Here is a 15239-nt window from a genome sequence, read left to right on the forward strand (position 1 = left end):
TAACTCCAGACCTCACCTGTGCTTGCTGCCTTCTTAGGACCAGCTCAGGACTGGGTGGGAAAGAGTCTTCAGGGAAAGAGCCGGGTGCTCGCAGATGCCACCGGCTGAGGAAAGCCAGGGATGGCTGAGGAAAGCCAGGGATGGCTGGGGGAACTGACAGTCAGGAGAAACTCACTCGGGCCAGGGTGAGAGACTGTCTAACCCAGTTAACAGGGGCTCCACGATGTATGCTTCAATTTCTGGCAGAAAATCACCGGAAGAAAGGGTAGGGGGATGAGAGAAACCATCTGGCTTCATGAAGCTGGAGCAGCTGGGCTGAGGAGGCCCAGACAGAAAGAGGAGAGCAGAGACTGGGAACTCGTGGGAATGGGGCCAGGCCTCTCGAGGTTTCAGCAGCTTATTCAAGAAAGCAGGGGGTCAGAAGGGCCAATGAGCGCTTTCACTCTGGGTCCATTCTCCCGTCTGGACCATTCCAGAGAGCTGCCAGGGTCAAGGTCCCTCCAGCGTCCTCCTCTTGGGGATGTGAGCACTGGCTACTCCCTGGGGGGCAGAGGTGAGTCTCAGCTGCTTCTCCCCTCCGTGGCCCAGGTGGGAGCCTGTGGGGAGGGGAGGATTTAGGAGCCTTCCACACGGTGAACCCCTACCTTGCTGGGCATACCACGTTTAACTGAGGAGGAGCCCAGTCTCTCACTCATGGCCTCCTGCAGCTTCTCCTCCCCCAGGGCCCTTGCTGAGACATTCTGGACAGCATATCCCAGGCAACTAAGTGACATCATTGCTCCCACTACCAAAGCAGCAGCTGACAGTGGAGTAGCTGAGACAGACGCTGCTTCCAACGCCAGGCTCCTGTGCACTCCCTCCTTGGTGACATCAGAGCTGCCCGAAGACACTGAAGCCTTGGGACCACCCAGCCTCATCCTGTTGGCCCTAAAAGATTTGCGGCACAGCTCCCTCTCCTGCCATTCTCACCTCCGGCAAAGTGCAACTGGGAGTTCTAACTTGAATGGTATTGATCTTATGGATCAGTTTGAGGAGAAATATCTTAATAATATTGAGCTTTCCAATTCAGGAGCATTCTAGATGTCTCCATTTATCAGCTTTTCTTGAATTCCTTTCCATTTTATCATTTTCTCTGTAGAGATCTTAGCCATTTTTGTTAGACTTTTTCTTCAGGCATTGCATATTTTTCAGTTTAGCAAATCTATAGGGGTATCTTTAAAATTTCTTTTCCCGTCTTTCCTGACAAGCTTCAGTTTGTGACAGGACAATCCAGTTATTTAGTTACCTTCCGAATAGTCCAACCAGCACTTTCATGTTGCCCAACCTGGTCCTGCACCATCATGTGGGCGTAGGGGCCATCCAGTTGTGTCTGGGTCATGGCCTCCCACTTCCAGGGAAGGAGCTCCTTCTGGCTCACTGTTTACTTTCAAATCAATGCTGCCACGATCCACCCCACTCTCTTCAATCCATCTCTGCAGGTTCCTGAGGCTTTGTGGGGCACTGACTCACTCTAAACTGTTTATGTTGGTCCCTAGTTCCTTTCTGTGAATCTTTTTTTGTGAACAGAGTATGAATTTAAGGAGTGGGATGGAGTGGTTAGATTTAAGGCAGGGACTTGAGTAAATTTATTTTCCATGGAGTGGTGAGGAGAACACACAGAAATGAAGGAATTGGGAGCATCCATGACCATGAAGATGATGAAAGAATGAAGAAAGAATACAAGTTGACCGGCTGGTGGACCAACCAACCAACCAGTTGCAGAGACAAAACATAAGCAGTGACAACATCAGACTATCTTCCACATCTGTGGTTCCTAGCTGTCCTTTCACAGCAAATGCTTATGCTCATCTGGGTCATACACAAACAACCATGCCAGTGAAATAAAAAGTGCAGCACAGGGTCCCAGTCAGGGGTGGGGAATGAAAGCTGTCATGGATTCGGGTCATGGTTGGAAGCCACTGGTTCTTGGGCCAGATGCAGCTGGATATTTCTTCCAGAGCTTCAATTGTTTTCCAGTTTGGTTTTCTGCCTGAAAATTTTGGAGTCGCTTTTCCTGGAGTCTATTCGTGAATGAAGAATATAGCTCAGTGAGAATCCAGGGACCCAGCTGCGCTCCACGATCCTCCCAACTGGGAGGTGACCTTTATCCCCACCTTGCCAGAGCCCCTTTAGGGAAATCCACAGGGAAAGATCCATTTCCCTTTCTCTTTACATCATAGATACACCCTGGTGTGTGAAATGCAAATGGCCCCAGGATGGCTCTCTTCATTCTTGGGTAAAAGACTCCATTATCTTGCTCCATCTTCTCATAATAGAAAACCAGGGATAGAGGAAATTAGGAAGCACTTTATGGTTTAGTCCACCTCCAATGGTTACTTCTAGGAAACTGGCTTGTTCCTTGATTTGCAGGATTTAGGTGGAGCGTAGATGGAGGCTCCTGCAGGTGTCAATTTCATGCACTTCCCAGGGAAGGTTGTCCGTATGTCTCCCGTGCTCAGGAGGCATGATTCAGAAAGTCCACTGCAGGCTCTCCAGACTGCCTCAGACATCGTCAGAAACACATCTGAGTCAATTGTGGAATGACTCAAGGCTTTGAAATATTTAAACCATATGTCTCATGACACTGGATGTAAACAATGCCGGTTTCCCCACTGAGAGGATGTCATCCGAGACCGAGGCACGGCTCGGCAGTGACTGCACTCCTAACCTCAGCTGGTCATGCTGCTGTGGGTGGTGAACTGTCAGAGCTCCTAGGCTGCAGGGCTTGGAATAGGGTCATGCGTGGGCAGTGACATCGTGTGCCCTAAGGAAGATGTCAGGGCAACCGAGGGATCCTCTCCAGGTCAGGACAAGTTCTGTGCTCCTAAATAAGACTTGTACAGGCAGGTGAAAAAGAGTACTTGCTTCTCTAGAGAAGGCAGGAAACCGCCATTCTATCACCAAAGGATGTCCCTTAGGAGCCTTACTCTATGAAAATCAGCTGGCATCCCCAGGCATTCTCTGAGTGAGAGGAAGACTCTGTATTGTAGGAATATTGTCTTATCTTTTAAGTCCTTCCAAGATTGTTCCCTTCTTTCTGAAAAATACCTGCAGAGCACTTGACATGGGAAGATGCTAGTTAACCTCAGTGTGGTGTAAAATACAGTGAAGTCAGAGGTGCCAGATTTGTCTCCCTTCTGCCAGTTCTTAGGAGTGGAGTAAATAATACTGGGTACTTAATTGTTTAAGCCTCATGTCCCCCCTCTCTAGAGGGATGCCAATACCTACTTTATAGGGACGTTTTGAGGACGACATGCGACGATATATGTGTAGCACATGATTCAGATTCAAAAGCATGAATCGAATATTCATTCAAAGAAGACTATGGATATCTCCTCAATGAACATGGATTCGAAGGCCATGCTGGACCCTCCCACCCTCAATTAATCTTGAGACCAGCAAAAATGTGAATGAAAATAGAAGATATGGCGAGGAACTCTTGCTTTGGCCTCCTGTTGCTCTGAGTTGCATCTGGGAAAACTACTAAAGGAGGGAGGATAAGGCTCAGTAGGCTGGAGAGATCTGGGGGGCTGCACCCGGAGAAACTGTCTCTACAGTTACTGGAGATTGTCTTTAAGGGCCTCAAGTCTGTAACTGTGTGGTTCTCCTAGAACTCTTTCCTTCTCATCCTTCTCCAAAAGTTGTTATGGTAGCCTAGGGGCTGCTGAGTTGCTGTTACAGCCCCCCTCAGAAGCAGCTGTCCTGGTGGTGAATCCTGGCCGGTGGATGCCAGTTGTTCTGACCCATCTACAGAGGCTGAGGGTAGAAGGTGTGGCTCACACCAGCATCTGCTCCTCCACCACTGAGGACAGTGGGGGTGACTGGCTAGGAAGAGCGCAGATGATCCAAAGGACAGGAAATCTGACCCCACCTCATTCAGCAGCAGGCCTAATCTTTTGCCCTTACACAAGGTGCAAAGCAGAGAAATTTGCAAGTAATTGCTCTTCCTGCCCCAGAGCATGTAAGGAGCAAAGCCATAACCTCTGCAGCAGGGAACAGGAGGCGCCTCTAGGCTGGAGTCCTGAGCCCTGAGCAAATCCAGCCCTGGTTGAATGTTTTATACGAGGTTGGTCTGTGTGGCTGATGAAATGGGAGGAGGGTGGAACAGAGGTCTGTGTGGATCTGGGGAGCTAGGCCCGGAGAGGTTTGGTCTGCCAGTCTAAGGACATAGTTTCTTCTGTTAACAGCTTATATACTAGAGAATGGGGCATAGGAGAGGGACCATCAGGAGAGGCTCAGAGGTTCAGCTCAGTGAGGAATCTGCTGCTTGTGCACCCCAGCCAGGGTCAACATCATGAGCTAAGAGTGTTCCCTGGCCTGGGTTCAGCTCTGGGCAGGGGTAGGAGTTGGGGCACTGATCATAAGGGCAGGGATGGCCCTTCACCATGTCTTCTTCCCCTCATTCTCCCTCAATACCTGCACGACACCTCCCCGTCCTGCCCACCCCTGACGCCTGGGAACCAAAAGCCTTTCTCAGAGGCCTACCTTGGGTTTGAAGGCAATGAGCTTCAGGATCATCTCCACAGTGAAGAGGCCAGTGAAGAGCATGTTGAGGATGTTCATGGCGATTTTGAACAGGCAGCTCTGGCCGTAGTGCTGTATCAGGAGAGGGGAACAGCTGTGAACATTGAGCAGGGAGGTCTCTCCTCCTCCCCACCTTTTGCCCAGCCTTCTTGGAGGTCCTCGCCTGAGCAAGACCTTCCCCGAACCAAACCCAACTCTCCATGGGCAGTCAGGAGGACTCAGGAGAGCTTCCAGGCTCTTCCCTGCTCTGTCATCTCTGAACACATCTGTGTTCCTTCCCTGATTGGTCGTGATGACTCTATGGAGACTTCTGGAACTCAAGAGAGCTCGGGCACAAGCTCTGTCCCTGAAGACAGGTGGATGCAGAAGCCACCTCCACATGCCATGCCTTACCGACACAACGAATGTGTCCAGCTCACTCCCTCCCTTCTCCATCTCCTCCCCTCTCTCCATTTACCAGCCCACGGTGCCATGGATTCTTCCCTAAGGACCAGAGTGGAGCGCATCCTTGACAGAGAACACTCGTGCTTCTCCAGCTGCCTCCCTTGGTGACCAGGCAGCTGACGCACTGAGATGGCCCTGCAGTTCCGGTACACTTTCCACCCCCATGGCCTGCTCCCTCCTGTGGCACCGTGGCTGCGCTCCCCCTTCTACTGACCTGCATGGCCAGGCAGATGGTGTTGAGCAGGATGAGGACGAACATCAGGTACTCGAAGTAGGTGGAGTTGACCACGTACCACACTTTGTACTGGTGCTGGTTCTTGGGGATGTACCTCCGCAGGGGCCGGGCCTTGAGGGCGTATTCCACACACTGTCGCTGGGAGGGTGGCGAGGATGGGGAGAGTGGGGTTAGTTACCTGGAGGGTGTGTGGGGCTGGCAGAGAAGTGTGGGATGTGAACAAAACCACACACTGTGGGGTGGGGTTCTCCGGAAGTCAGAGGACTCATCGGCTGCTCTAGCTCACTTACAGGTCGGAGGTGTTATTTAGAAAATGTCTTGAATTTTCCATGGCTCCCTTAATCAAGGAGAGAGCCCCTTCTTGTCAAATCCCTGTATCGAGCACATAGGCAGGGAGTGCACATCTCCCCCCTCCCCGTGATGCCTGGCACGTGGCTCCTCAGGGAGTGGCACGGCTAAGACTGTGCTTCCTGACCGACGGACAGCTGGCCTTCTCACCGATTACTTCCCATGCCCTAGACCCTCCTTGCCTACTTCTTTCCTCAGTTTTGCTTTCCTGTCCTAAATCCAGCAGGCTGGAGTAGAGTGGTGAGATCTCGGCTCACTGCAACCTCTGTCTCCGGGGCTCAAGCTATTCTCCTGCCTCAGCTTCCTGAGTAGCTGTGATTACAGGCATGCACCACTACGCCCAGCTATTTGCTTGTATTTCTAGTAGAGATGGGGTTTTGCCATGTTGGCCAGGCTGGTCTCAAACTCCTGGCCTCAAGTGATCCACCCACCTTGGCCTCCCAAAGTGTTGGTTTTACAGACATGACCCACCACACTTGGCCAACTAAATGAATCTTTCTTATTTGCTAGTGTCCATAAGATGGAAAGACACAGTTCATTGACAGGGAAGAAGATTTTGGGCTAACTAGATTCTTGGGACTCTGGAGCCAGTCCATTTCTCTGCACTGTGCCCAGACGTCCAGATCAGGAATTGGGGAATCTCCCCAGCCTCTTCTCAAACCCTCAGCCCTGATGTCCAATGCCTGAGCCTTAACACTTCACCTCCTCCTGTTCTTTCCATCGTTAACCTGATACTAGATCGGAGTCTCAGCCTCTCTCATTTCTACTTTCTAACTGGCCTCCCCTCTTTCCTGTCTTCTTTCAAACCAGGGTCCATACAGCAGTCAGCAGGGTGAGTCTGTGGCCGAGATGTAAACAGGAAAACTCACAGGGCATTGGCTGGCCTGGCGGGGGTCATAAGGGGCACACCATGCTGTGCTCCTTCCCGTGGGCACTCCTTATTCACAGACAAGGATGTGTTTCCCCACAGACTCCTCCCAGTAGGAGCCAAGCTGGGGAATAGAACTGAGGGACTACACCTACCTCCTACCCTGACAGCTTCCTGACTCAGCAACAGTACTGCCAGCTCTTCACTGCTAACAGAACCTGTCACGATACTTGGCGTCACCATCTCACTCCCACTTAAGCCTCTTTCCTGCCCCCACCTCCCACACAGGCCTCTGGGTTTTACTTAAGAAACCATGAAGAGTGGTTTCCTTAAGCCGTCCTGTTCCCCACCCCCAAAGCCCTCACTCCCTCACAATCCTAGTTTCTCTCCTCCATATCAGTGGTGCTCACCCACTTGGGTCCTTCTAACTTGTCAACTTCTAGATAGGGCATGAGTTTTTTTTTTTACAAAACCAATCGTAGAGTATCCTTAAGTAGAAGCTTCACAGATATTTGGTGGCTGAGTACATTTGCCAGGTCTGGGGTTTGCAGGAATTTGCATTTCTTTTGCACAGGCCTCTCAAAGACTAAGAGCTCACTCTGGTTGAGGAGTGAAGAGACAATCCCTCTGCAGGGTGGGCCCCGCTTCCCTCTGCTCCTTCCCAGGAAGCTACCTGGTTCTTGTCCAGCTCACAGTTCTTGTACTCCTGCTCCCCCTGCTCCTGGAAGGTGACAATGACGAAACCCACGAAGATGTTCATCATGAAGAAGGCGATGATGATGATGTAGATGATGAAGAAGATGGAGATCTCCACGCGGTAGTTGTAGATGGGGCCCTTGTCTTCCGTGTGGGAGTCGATGGAGCGGTACAGCAGCCTGCAGGAGGAGACAGGTCCCACAGAGGGAACTGGAGAAGCTGGATCCCCTCTGCGGAAGGATGGCAACACTGCTCCAAGGATCCCAGGGGTCAGGGTGCAGGAGACAGCTCTGGGTTGGAGTCCCAGCTCGGCCACTTACTGGCTGTGTGACCTTGGGCAAAGCACTTAACCTCTCTGAGACTCAAATTCTTCATCTGTAAATTGGAGACAGTAATTCCTGACTTTCCTACCTTGAAGGGTACTTAGAATAATGTATAAGAAGGTGTTTTGAAACTGTGAAGAACTATTTAAATGTAACATGAGTCATGGACATTGATTTCAAATACTGGAAATAGTGGTAAATATTGAGACAGCTCAGCGTTGCAAACTGGCATGGACTCAGAGGATGTTAGAGGGAATGTAAAATAAATCTCTCTGAGAGCAAATTTCCACTTAGATAAAAACACTCAGATGACCCATGCTACTCCCATCATCACCATGGCGTGGTCTTAGACTTAAACAGTTTACATGTGTATCTCATTCATTTGAGCCTGGGCCGTGTGCCCCATGGAGCTTGTTACTCTTCACAGACAGGGATAATCTCTTCCTCTTCCTCTGTAGCCCTGTACAGCAGTTGGTTATTCTCTAGATATCACCTATATTTTACTGCATAATATTGATAACTCTCACCTAAGATCCACGCATTGCTCTTGACTTAGAAACATTTAGAATTTTTTGACTTTCAGATTCTAATGTCACTGGAATACATATTAGGGGAAAAGCAGGTGTCTCTACAAAGATGTAAGGACCTGATGGGAAGCTGCCTGGTAGAGGTGATGCAGAATGCAAGGCCCACGGGCTGCTGTAGGTACGAATGCATTGCCTCTGCAGTGGAAGTGGAGCCCACGCTTCCATCCCTTTCTTACTTTCCACTGTAAATATAGGCAAGGCTTTTTCTAAGGAGATGGGTTCCAGTCAATAAAACAGAGGCATCTCAGCCATCTTTACCCAATGAAGGGCATGCTGGGAGTGGTAATCTCGAATCCTATGGTGACCACAGGGCCCACACTGGAGAAACTCTCCCTACACCCAGCTCCCAGATGCCATAAGGGAAAGACAGAGACCTCTGACGCTGTCACTCAGGCTGAGGTTGGAAAGAGAGCTAAAAAAAAAGGTCATTTTTGGTGGGAGTTTCTTGACACCTTCTAGAGAAAGAAGAGTCTATGTTTCAGCAGTGACAGTGGCCTATAAGTTGTTCTGGAAATATACCTCACTGCCTGGGGAGGACCCAGCAAAATATGACCTCCACAAGGAGGGTGGGACATTAAGAAAACTTGGGGATGGGATGGAAAGTCAGTGCTGGCCCTTGAGTGTCAGGGTTCAGGAGGCCTTGGTTTACATACTCACTCTGGCCACCCTTCAAAGGTGGAGACTGTGAAGAGGGCCATCATGGCCGCCAGAACGTTGTCAAAGTCAAACTTGCTGTTCTCCCAGCTGCGGGGCTGGATGATGGGGTGGTCAACCTCCCCGTCTTTGTATGTGATGTAGTTGCCCCTGAGAGAGGAGAAGGTGTTTACTCTGGGATCGCCCATCTTCCTTCACGCCTGGGCTGCCAGTGACCCTGAATGCTGGGTGGGATGGGACTGCCTGGCTTGAACTTCACAGTTCTAGCCAGAGGAAGAGCTTCACTGGGCAGAAACTTCAGGAACAAAACATGCTACACATTGTGTCAGTGAGGCCAGGTGACACGTAGGCAAAAGTCCAGGTGCCACTGCAGGCTTACAAAATGAGCTGTCCTTCCTTTCGGGTCAAGCCTCCAGCCTCCCGGGGCTGACCGGCCATGGCCCTGGCTGCCCTCCCATCTCCACTCACTTGCATTCTGCCTCTGTCTGCTTGGAACTGTCTGAACAGGTGTACAGCTTTCCCTGGAAGGCAGAGAACAGAGTATTATTAGAGATGTTCACTAACCAGTGAGGCAATCCAAAAACAATTAGTGAGCATCTCTGTAGCCCAGCACTGTGCTAGGGACAGTGGGATAAAAAGTGCAGAATCCAGATGGGCAGGGCCTGACCCACATGAACTGAACAGTGGCGAATACAGACACCAGTGCTACAAGTAGCACTCCAGTGCAAAAACGGGAGCTCGGGTCCATCGGAGCTGTGCTCTCTAGGAAGGTCTTGCCAGGGAGGGAGAAGCGGTGCTGGGCTCAGAGAGGAGTTAGATGAGAGTTTACACAGTTGGGGGTGGCAGGGGAGAGTGCTCTAGGTGGGAGAATAGCAGAACTAAAAGGGTTAGGGCAAAAAGGACCAGAACCCAAGGAGGACGCTGGCCTCATTGTAGCCAAGGGGCCCCGCAGGAAGCAGTGGGAGCTGATTTTGACAAGTGCAGGGCTCTGAAAGCTGGGTGGTGCAGCGGGGACATGATGCTGTTGATAATAGGTCACTGCTGCAAGCTTAAGGCAAGTGACTGACACAGAGGTTCCACAGGGAGGAAGGGCAGTGACCTGAAGGGCAGGTGAAGTGGAGAGAGTGAGGGGCCTCTGGACTGGTGGCCCAATGCCTCCCTCCCCTGGTCTGAAGCTTGAGTCGGGCTGCAGGTGGAGATTACATCCAGGCTGAGTCTGGCCCAGGCCACTGTCTTGTTTGTGCTGCATCTGCCAACTCCCTTCCCAGGAATGTTGATGGGAGGGGGGAAGCGGGACCACGACAGAGCCCACGCTTTACCTTGAAGAGCTGGACCCCGATGCAGGCGAACATGAACTGCAGCAGGGTGGTGACAATGACGATGTTCCCGATGGTCCGGATGGCGACAAACACGCACTGAACCACATGCTGCAGTGGGAAGGGAAGGCGAGAGGGACGTGGCTTCAGGAGATGCCGGGAGCCTTTCCAGGAGGTAGCAGGGCAGCCCGTTTGCCACAAGGGGGAGTAATTGGGCTGAGAGGGGCAAAGTCATGCTCCCAGAGTCATATGGGAAGTGATGGACCCTAATGGGATGCAAAGGCCCCCACTGGACTCTCCGTGACTACGAGGAGAAAAACCCTGCTAACTGCACATCTTACAGTGGTAGGGTTATAGGGACGGCGGCACCACAGGGGCACAGGGCTTGAGTGGGATCTCCCTTTGGCACATTCTACTTAGGGAAGACATTTTGGATGGCTGCCTCCCTTACTACCCTGTTCATTACAGAACAGGGACATGCAGTGGGACCAGTGTCTGGGACCCACATGGCAGCCATTTGGCCTGACCATCAACTTTTCCTTCCAACCCACCCCTCACCTCTCACTCCCCCAACCCCGGGTTCTGTGGAGCTCTCACTCCCCCAGGGCTGGCTGGAGGCTTCCTACCCCTGCCCTCGACTCACCTTTAGCCCCTTGGCCCTGTTGATGGCCCTCAGGGGCCTGAGTACTCGCAGGACTCGCAAGATCTTCACCACATTGATTGCACTGGACCTGGGAGAGGGAAATAGGCAGTGTAGTAAGCGCCTCTTGTTTCTGGGAGAGCAAAAATAATGTGGTAAGGGAGGGTCCTGACAGGTGAATCCCAGGCAAACCTGAGAAAACATAAAGTCCATCTTGGGGACGTTCACATTCTGGGACCGTTCTCTACTCCTGTCTCCCACCCTGTGAGAACCAGGAGCTTTCCTGTAACCCGGGGGCTTTCCTGTGGGTGAATAACTCACATGCAAGGTGGCTCATGGCAGGTCATTAGCAATGTACTGTGCTACTCACAGAGGCATCCACAGTGTCAGAGAAAGAAACTCAGAGCAAGGCCATGGGAATTCACGGCCACTTGCTAGCCAAGGCACTGAGGGCAAATTTCCTAAATTTTCTGAGTTCTAGTTTCTTCATCTGTAAAATGGGGGTGTAATCAGCTCAGAATGTCTTTGCAAGGGTTAAATAAGAATTCTATGTAAATCACCTAGCTGTGTGCTGAATGATACCTTTTATCATGATGCCTGCTGAAGACATCATTACACTTAAAGGAATGCCGTACTAATGGTGGGATCTCGGGCCTTGTGGCTGGAGGCAATGGGCACGGGGAGGAGATTTCTCACTGTTTATCTCCAAACACATATCCCAGACAGTTGCCCCTGACACCTATACATAAAACCCACCCAGAGCACACTGACGACTCCAAGGAAGGATGGGCTTTACTGTTGGGGCTCAGGAAACACCACCCTGAAATGACTGCCTTAGAAGCAGTCTCAGAAGCAAAAGTTTTTCTCTGGCCCTCTCTTGCCCTCCTGTCTCTCCGCCCCCTTCTCCTCCGAGGCTAGCCATAGACACTAGAATCCCTCTTCCCCAAGACGGGTCATAGAAACCAGAACCCAGAACCCCGTTTCACCAAAAACCAGCCGCACAACCTAAAAACATCACTCAAATGTTCCCTCTGCTTTTCTGTATAAAAACTGGCCATAAAAAGTTATCAAATCTACATATGGGAGTGTAGATCTTAAGACCCCTATTGCAGAGAGGATCCTGTCCTCCACCCAGAAGGAAGGAATGCTTCACAGAGAGAATCTAGAGACAGGCCTTACTGGGTTCCCCACTTAGTCCGTTCACATTGAATCCCACCCTTCTTGTCCAATCACATTTCTACATGGCTGTCCATACTCTTTTGAACCTAAGCATAAAAGTAGACAATTTCCCCTGTATCTTTGGGTCTGCATTCTGAAGGCTGTGGGTATACACGTTAAATAAATGTGAACGCCTTTTCTCCAATTAGCCTTTCTTTTGAGAGTTGATTGTTAGGACTGGCCTTCAGAAGTCCAGTCCCTTTGTCTCCTACGCTGCACTACAGGTTCCACACAGCTGGGATGCCGAGGCCAAGCCAGAGCTTCTTGGAATCTCAAGCTACTGCTTTTCCTCAATGTGATGGAGACAGCAGGACACAGGCCCCCTCAGCAAAATGCCTGGATGGTTTCCGGAGTTGTCCATCCTACCCAGGTGGGGGTTATTAACCATACCACCTTGGTGAGCAGCTGTGGAGTACATCCTAACCCTCATGGGCTAACTACCTGAGATAGCCTCTCAAGCTTTCAGAGAGCCTCATACTGGCTTTGGGACTTAAATAATGAATGACAGGCCAGCAAGTGGTGATTTCATGCCTGGTATGGTCAGGATATTGTGCTCAAGAAGGGGCTGGTGGAAAGATCCGATTTCTCTGGTGCATGGGTCTTTTATTCCAAGAGATGCAAAGGCCATTCCTATCTATCACTGTGTCTCTCCTACAGTCTCTCTGGGAGGGAGTCAGTTTGCATTGAATCACAGTGGAAGGGATTTAAAGGTCAGATGGGAAAAACACAGGCTAAAGAGGAAGACTTTCTGGTTCAAGGTTAAATAGTGATTGAGTGGCCGTGCTGGGATTTGAATCTAGACTTGTAGGTTACCAGGCAGAAAATAGGGGGTAATATAATCGATGATCACAGTAAAGGGCCTTTCCCAAGGCCCCTGTCCCTGCCTGATCTCAGTCGATCATGAAAACACCCTTGGGAGGAGAGATCCAGGAGCCCTGGGACTTACGCCTTTCTCTACATAGGTGTGACCTTGAGCAAGTGTCATGATGTCTTGAACCCCAAATTTCCCATCTATACCATGATGATAACACTTGCCCTGTCTCCCTCATAGTTTTGTGTGTGTGAGGACCATAGAAGAATGTGTATATGGAAGTGTTTTGAAAGTGAAGATGCAGGATTCACACTGTCAGCTGTTAGAACTTGGTAGGAACTAGTAATCAGATCCTTCACACCTGAACAAGATCTGCAACCTTGGCTGTACAGGGGAGTCACCTGGAGAGCGCTTAGAACTCTAGACTGTACCCCAGATCAGCGAAATGAAAAACACACACACACTCTCACACGCACACACATACATACACATGTACACTCATGCACACACACTACACAAATATACAGTCACACACACACATAAACACATGCACACATGCATTCACACACTCATATGTACACATATACACACATATATACCTATATAGACACATATGCACACAGACACATACACATGGTCGACTGGTCAACATACACATACATACACATACACACCCACAAACACACATACACACATGCACACCCCACACATACATACACACTCATGCACACGAACACCCCACACATACACAGACATATACACATACATTCACACATACACTCACACATGAGGTGCTTTGGTTGGAGAGAGAAGGGAGAGAAACGGGGGAGGAGGGTCCAGGTCAGGGGAGATCATGGCAGTGGCAGACTGTGGGTTGCTGAAGGTCAGCCTAGGGCACTGGGGCTGTGGTGGAGGAGGCAGGAAGATCCTGGAGACAGCCATTTCTTAATAGCCCTGCCTGGACCTGCCTGTCATGGCAAAACCCAGGTATTTAAACATATTCTTGCCTGATCAACATGTCCCAACTGTCAGACCCCTGAGGACACAAATCTAAGAACTCAAAGCCGCCATGCACAGCTTCGGAGGCCCCACCCCGCTCTCATCACACTGCTGTGGCCCTGCAGGCCGGCCCTTCAGGGTTTGCTTGTCCTCTCTGGCACCCCTTGCTAGCTGCATGGCCCATCATGGGCTGAGGGGGTCCCACTCACTGTATGCCAAAGGAGATGAGGGACACGCTGACCACCAGCAGGTCTAGGATGTTGAAGTAGTTCCGGCAGAAAGAGCCCTTGTGCAGGAAAGCCCCATAAGCAGTCATCTGCAGGGAGGAACAGAGAAACATGAGTGTGAGTGGCCCTAGCCCTAGCCCAGAGACCCCTCACACCACCCCTTCGTCCCACAGCATCCCTTGGGCAAGTCCCAAGCACCATCCCACGGGGAACAGGAAGGACAAAGACGGCGATATGGTGCCAAGAAAAGAGTTCTGCAGCCATGCACACAGCCACCCAAGAATCTCTAGCCCAGGACTTCTGGGTGGCTCCTTACACCTGCCAGGCCATGCCAGACTCTTTAGTCCTACATTCGAAGCCCTTTCAAGTAGGCCCCACCATCTCATTCTAATTTCCCACTGTTCCACATCCCAAGTCCAGGGCTTTGGCCCTCCAGGGCCCTTTGCTGATGCTCTCGGGCTGGGGACACACTTCCCTACTGCCTCTCCAAACATTTGAGTCCTTAGGCCAGCTGAGAGCACCAGGCATCTGTAGGGAGTTGGGGGTGGGCATGCCCAGCAGTCCTGGTTTGCCCAGGTTTGCTTTATCATTGAAAATCCTGCATCCCAGGAAACCCCTCAGTCTTACGCAAACTAGGCCTGAGACTGGTCACCCTAGTGCCTGGTGAGAAGTTCCACTGGTGACTCTGGCAATTAGCATACCTTCCCTTTCTGGCCTCAGAGGTGCTTATGATTGATGCTACATATTCTAAACTCAATTCTACTGTTTTGCTTCTAGACTGCATCTGGGGTTCTTCAAGGGCAAAAGCTGTGTGGTCAGAGGGGCTATGTGGCTCAGTGTCTAAGAGCACAGGTTCTTAGGCCAGGCTGCCTGGGCTGGAATCCCAGCCCTGTGGTATTTTATTTCTGTGGCCTGGAGCAAGAAACTCAATTCCCCCAGTGCCTCTGTTTCCTCATTGGAAAAATTAGGGTAAGATCTACCCTACAGGATTGTAAGCATCAAGTGAGCACCTATACGTAAAATACTTAGGACTCCACCCTGCACTCAATGAGCTCCGTAAAAGGGTGAGCTGTCACTATAGCCTGGATTTGAATTCAGGATGCTTCCTGGATGAGGAGAGTTCTGTTCTCTCATCACAAAGTGAGGATATTATCCCCTGCCTTTGTGAGAGCCCTTTGGAAACTTTTTAAAAGAGAACACACAAGATGACGATGACTGTTAGAGGACTCGGCCATTATTACCTCCCCCTGAGACTGGTGTAAAGCTGTGCACTGCAGGTGCTCAGCAGTTTGCCTTTATAGCCTTTCCCA

At 50.7% G+C, this 15239-nt stretch overlaps 1 protein-coding gene across 50 annotated transcripts in view; it reads right to left on the reverse strand.

Moving 5' to 3' along the window:
- The window catches only part of CACNA1C (calcium voltage-gated channel subunit alpha1 C), a 700658-nt gene that overhangs the window by 75417 nt on the left and 610002 nt on the right, over positions 1 to 15239 (reverse strand). For all 50 annotated transcript variants that reach the window (XM_064377545.1, XM_064377576.1, XM_064377544.1 and 47 more), the window contains 8 exons: positions 13912 to 14018; positions 10678 to 10765; positions 10038 to 10145; positions 9187 to 9239; positions 8722 to 8868; positions 7132 to 7333; positions 5222 to 5380; positions 4525 to 4635 (listed from right to left, as the gene is read on the reverse strand). In XM_064377545.1, coding sequence (XP_064233615.1) covers positions 4525 to 4635; positions 5222 to 5380; positions 7132 to 7333; positions 8722 to 8868; positions 9187 to 9239; positions 10038 to 10145; positions 10678 to 10765; positions 13912 to 14018 — 975 coding nt within the window. The remainder of the gene's footprint in view (positions 1 to 4524; positions 4636 to 5221; positions 5381 to 7131; positions 7334 to 8721; positions 8869 to 9186; positions 9240 to 10037; positions 10146 to 10677; positions 10766 to 13911; positions 14019 to 15239) is intronic.

This window comes from Aotus nancymaae, unplaced genomic scaffold (assembly GCF_030222135.1).
Source record: "Aotus nancymaae isolate 86718 unplaced genomic scaffold, 86718_ANA_hifiasm-v0.15.2.pri h1tg000016l, whole genome shotgun sequence".
In the NCBI taxonomy this organism is placed as follows: domain Eukaryota; kingdom Metazoa; phylum Chordata; class Mammalia; order Primates; family Aotidae; genus Aotus; species Aotus nancymaae.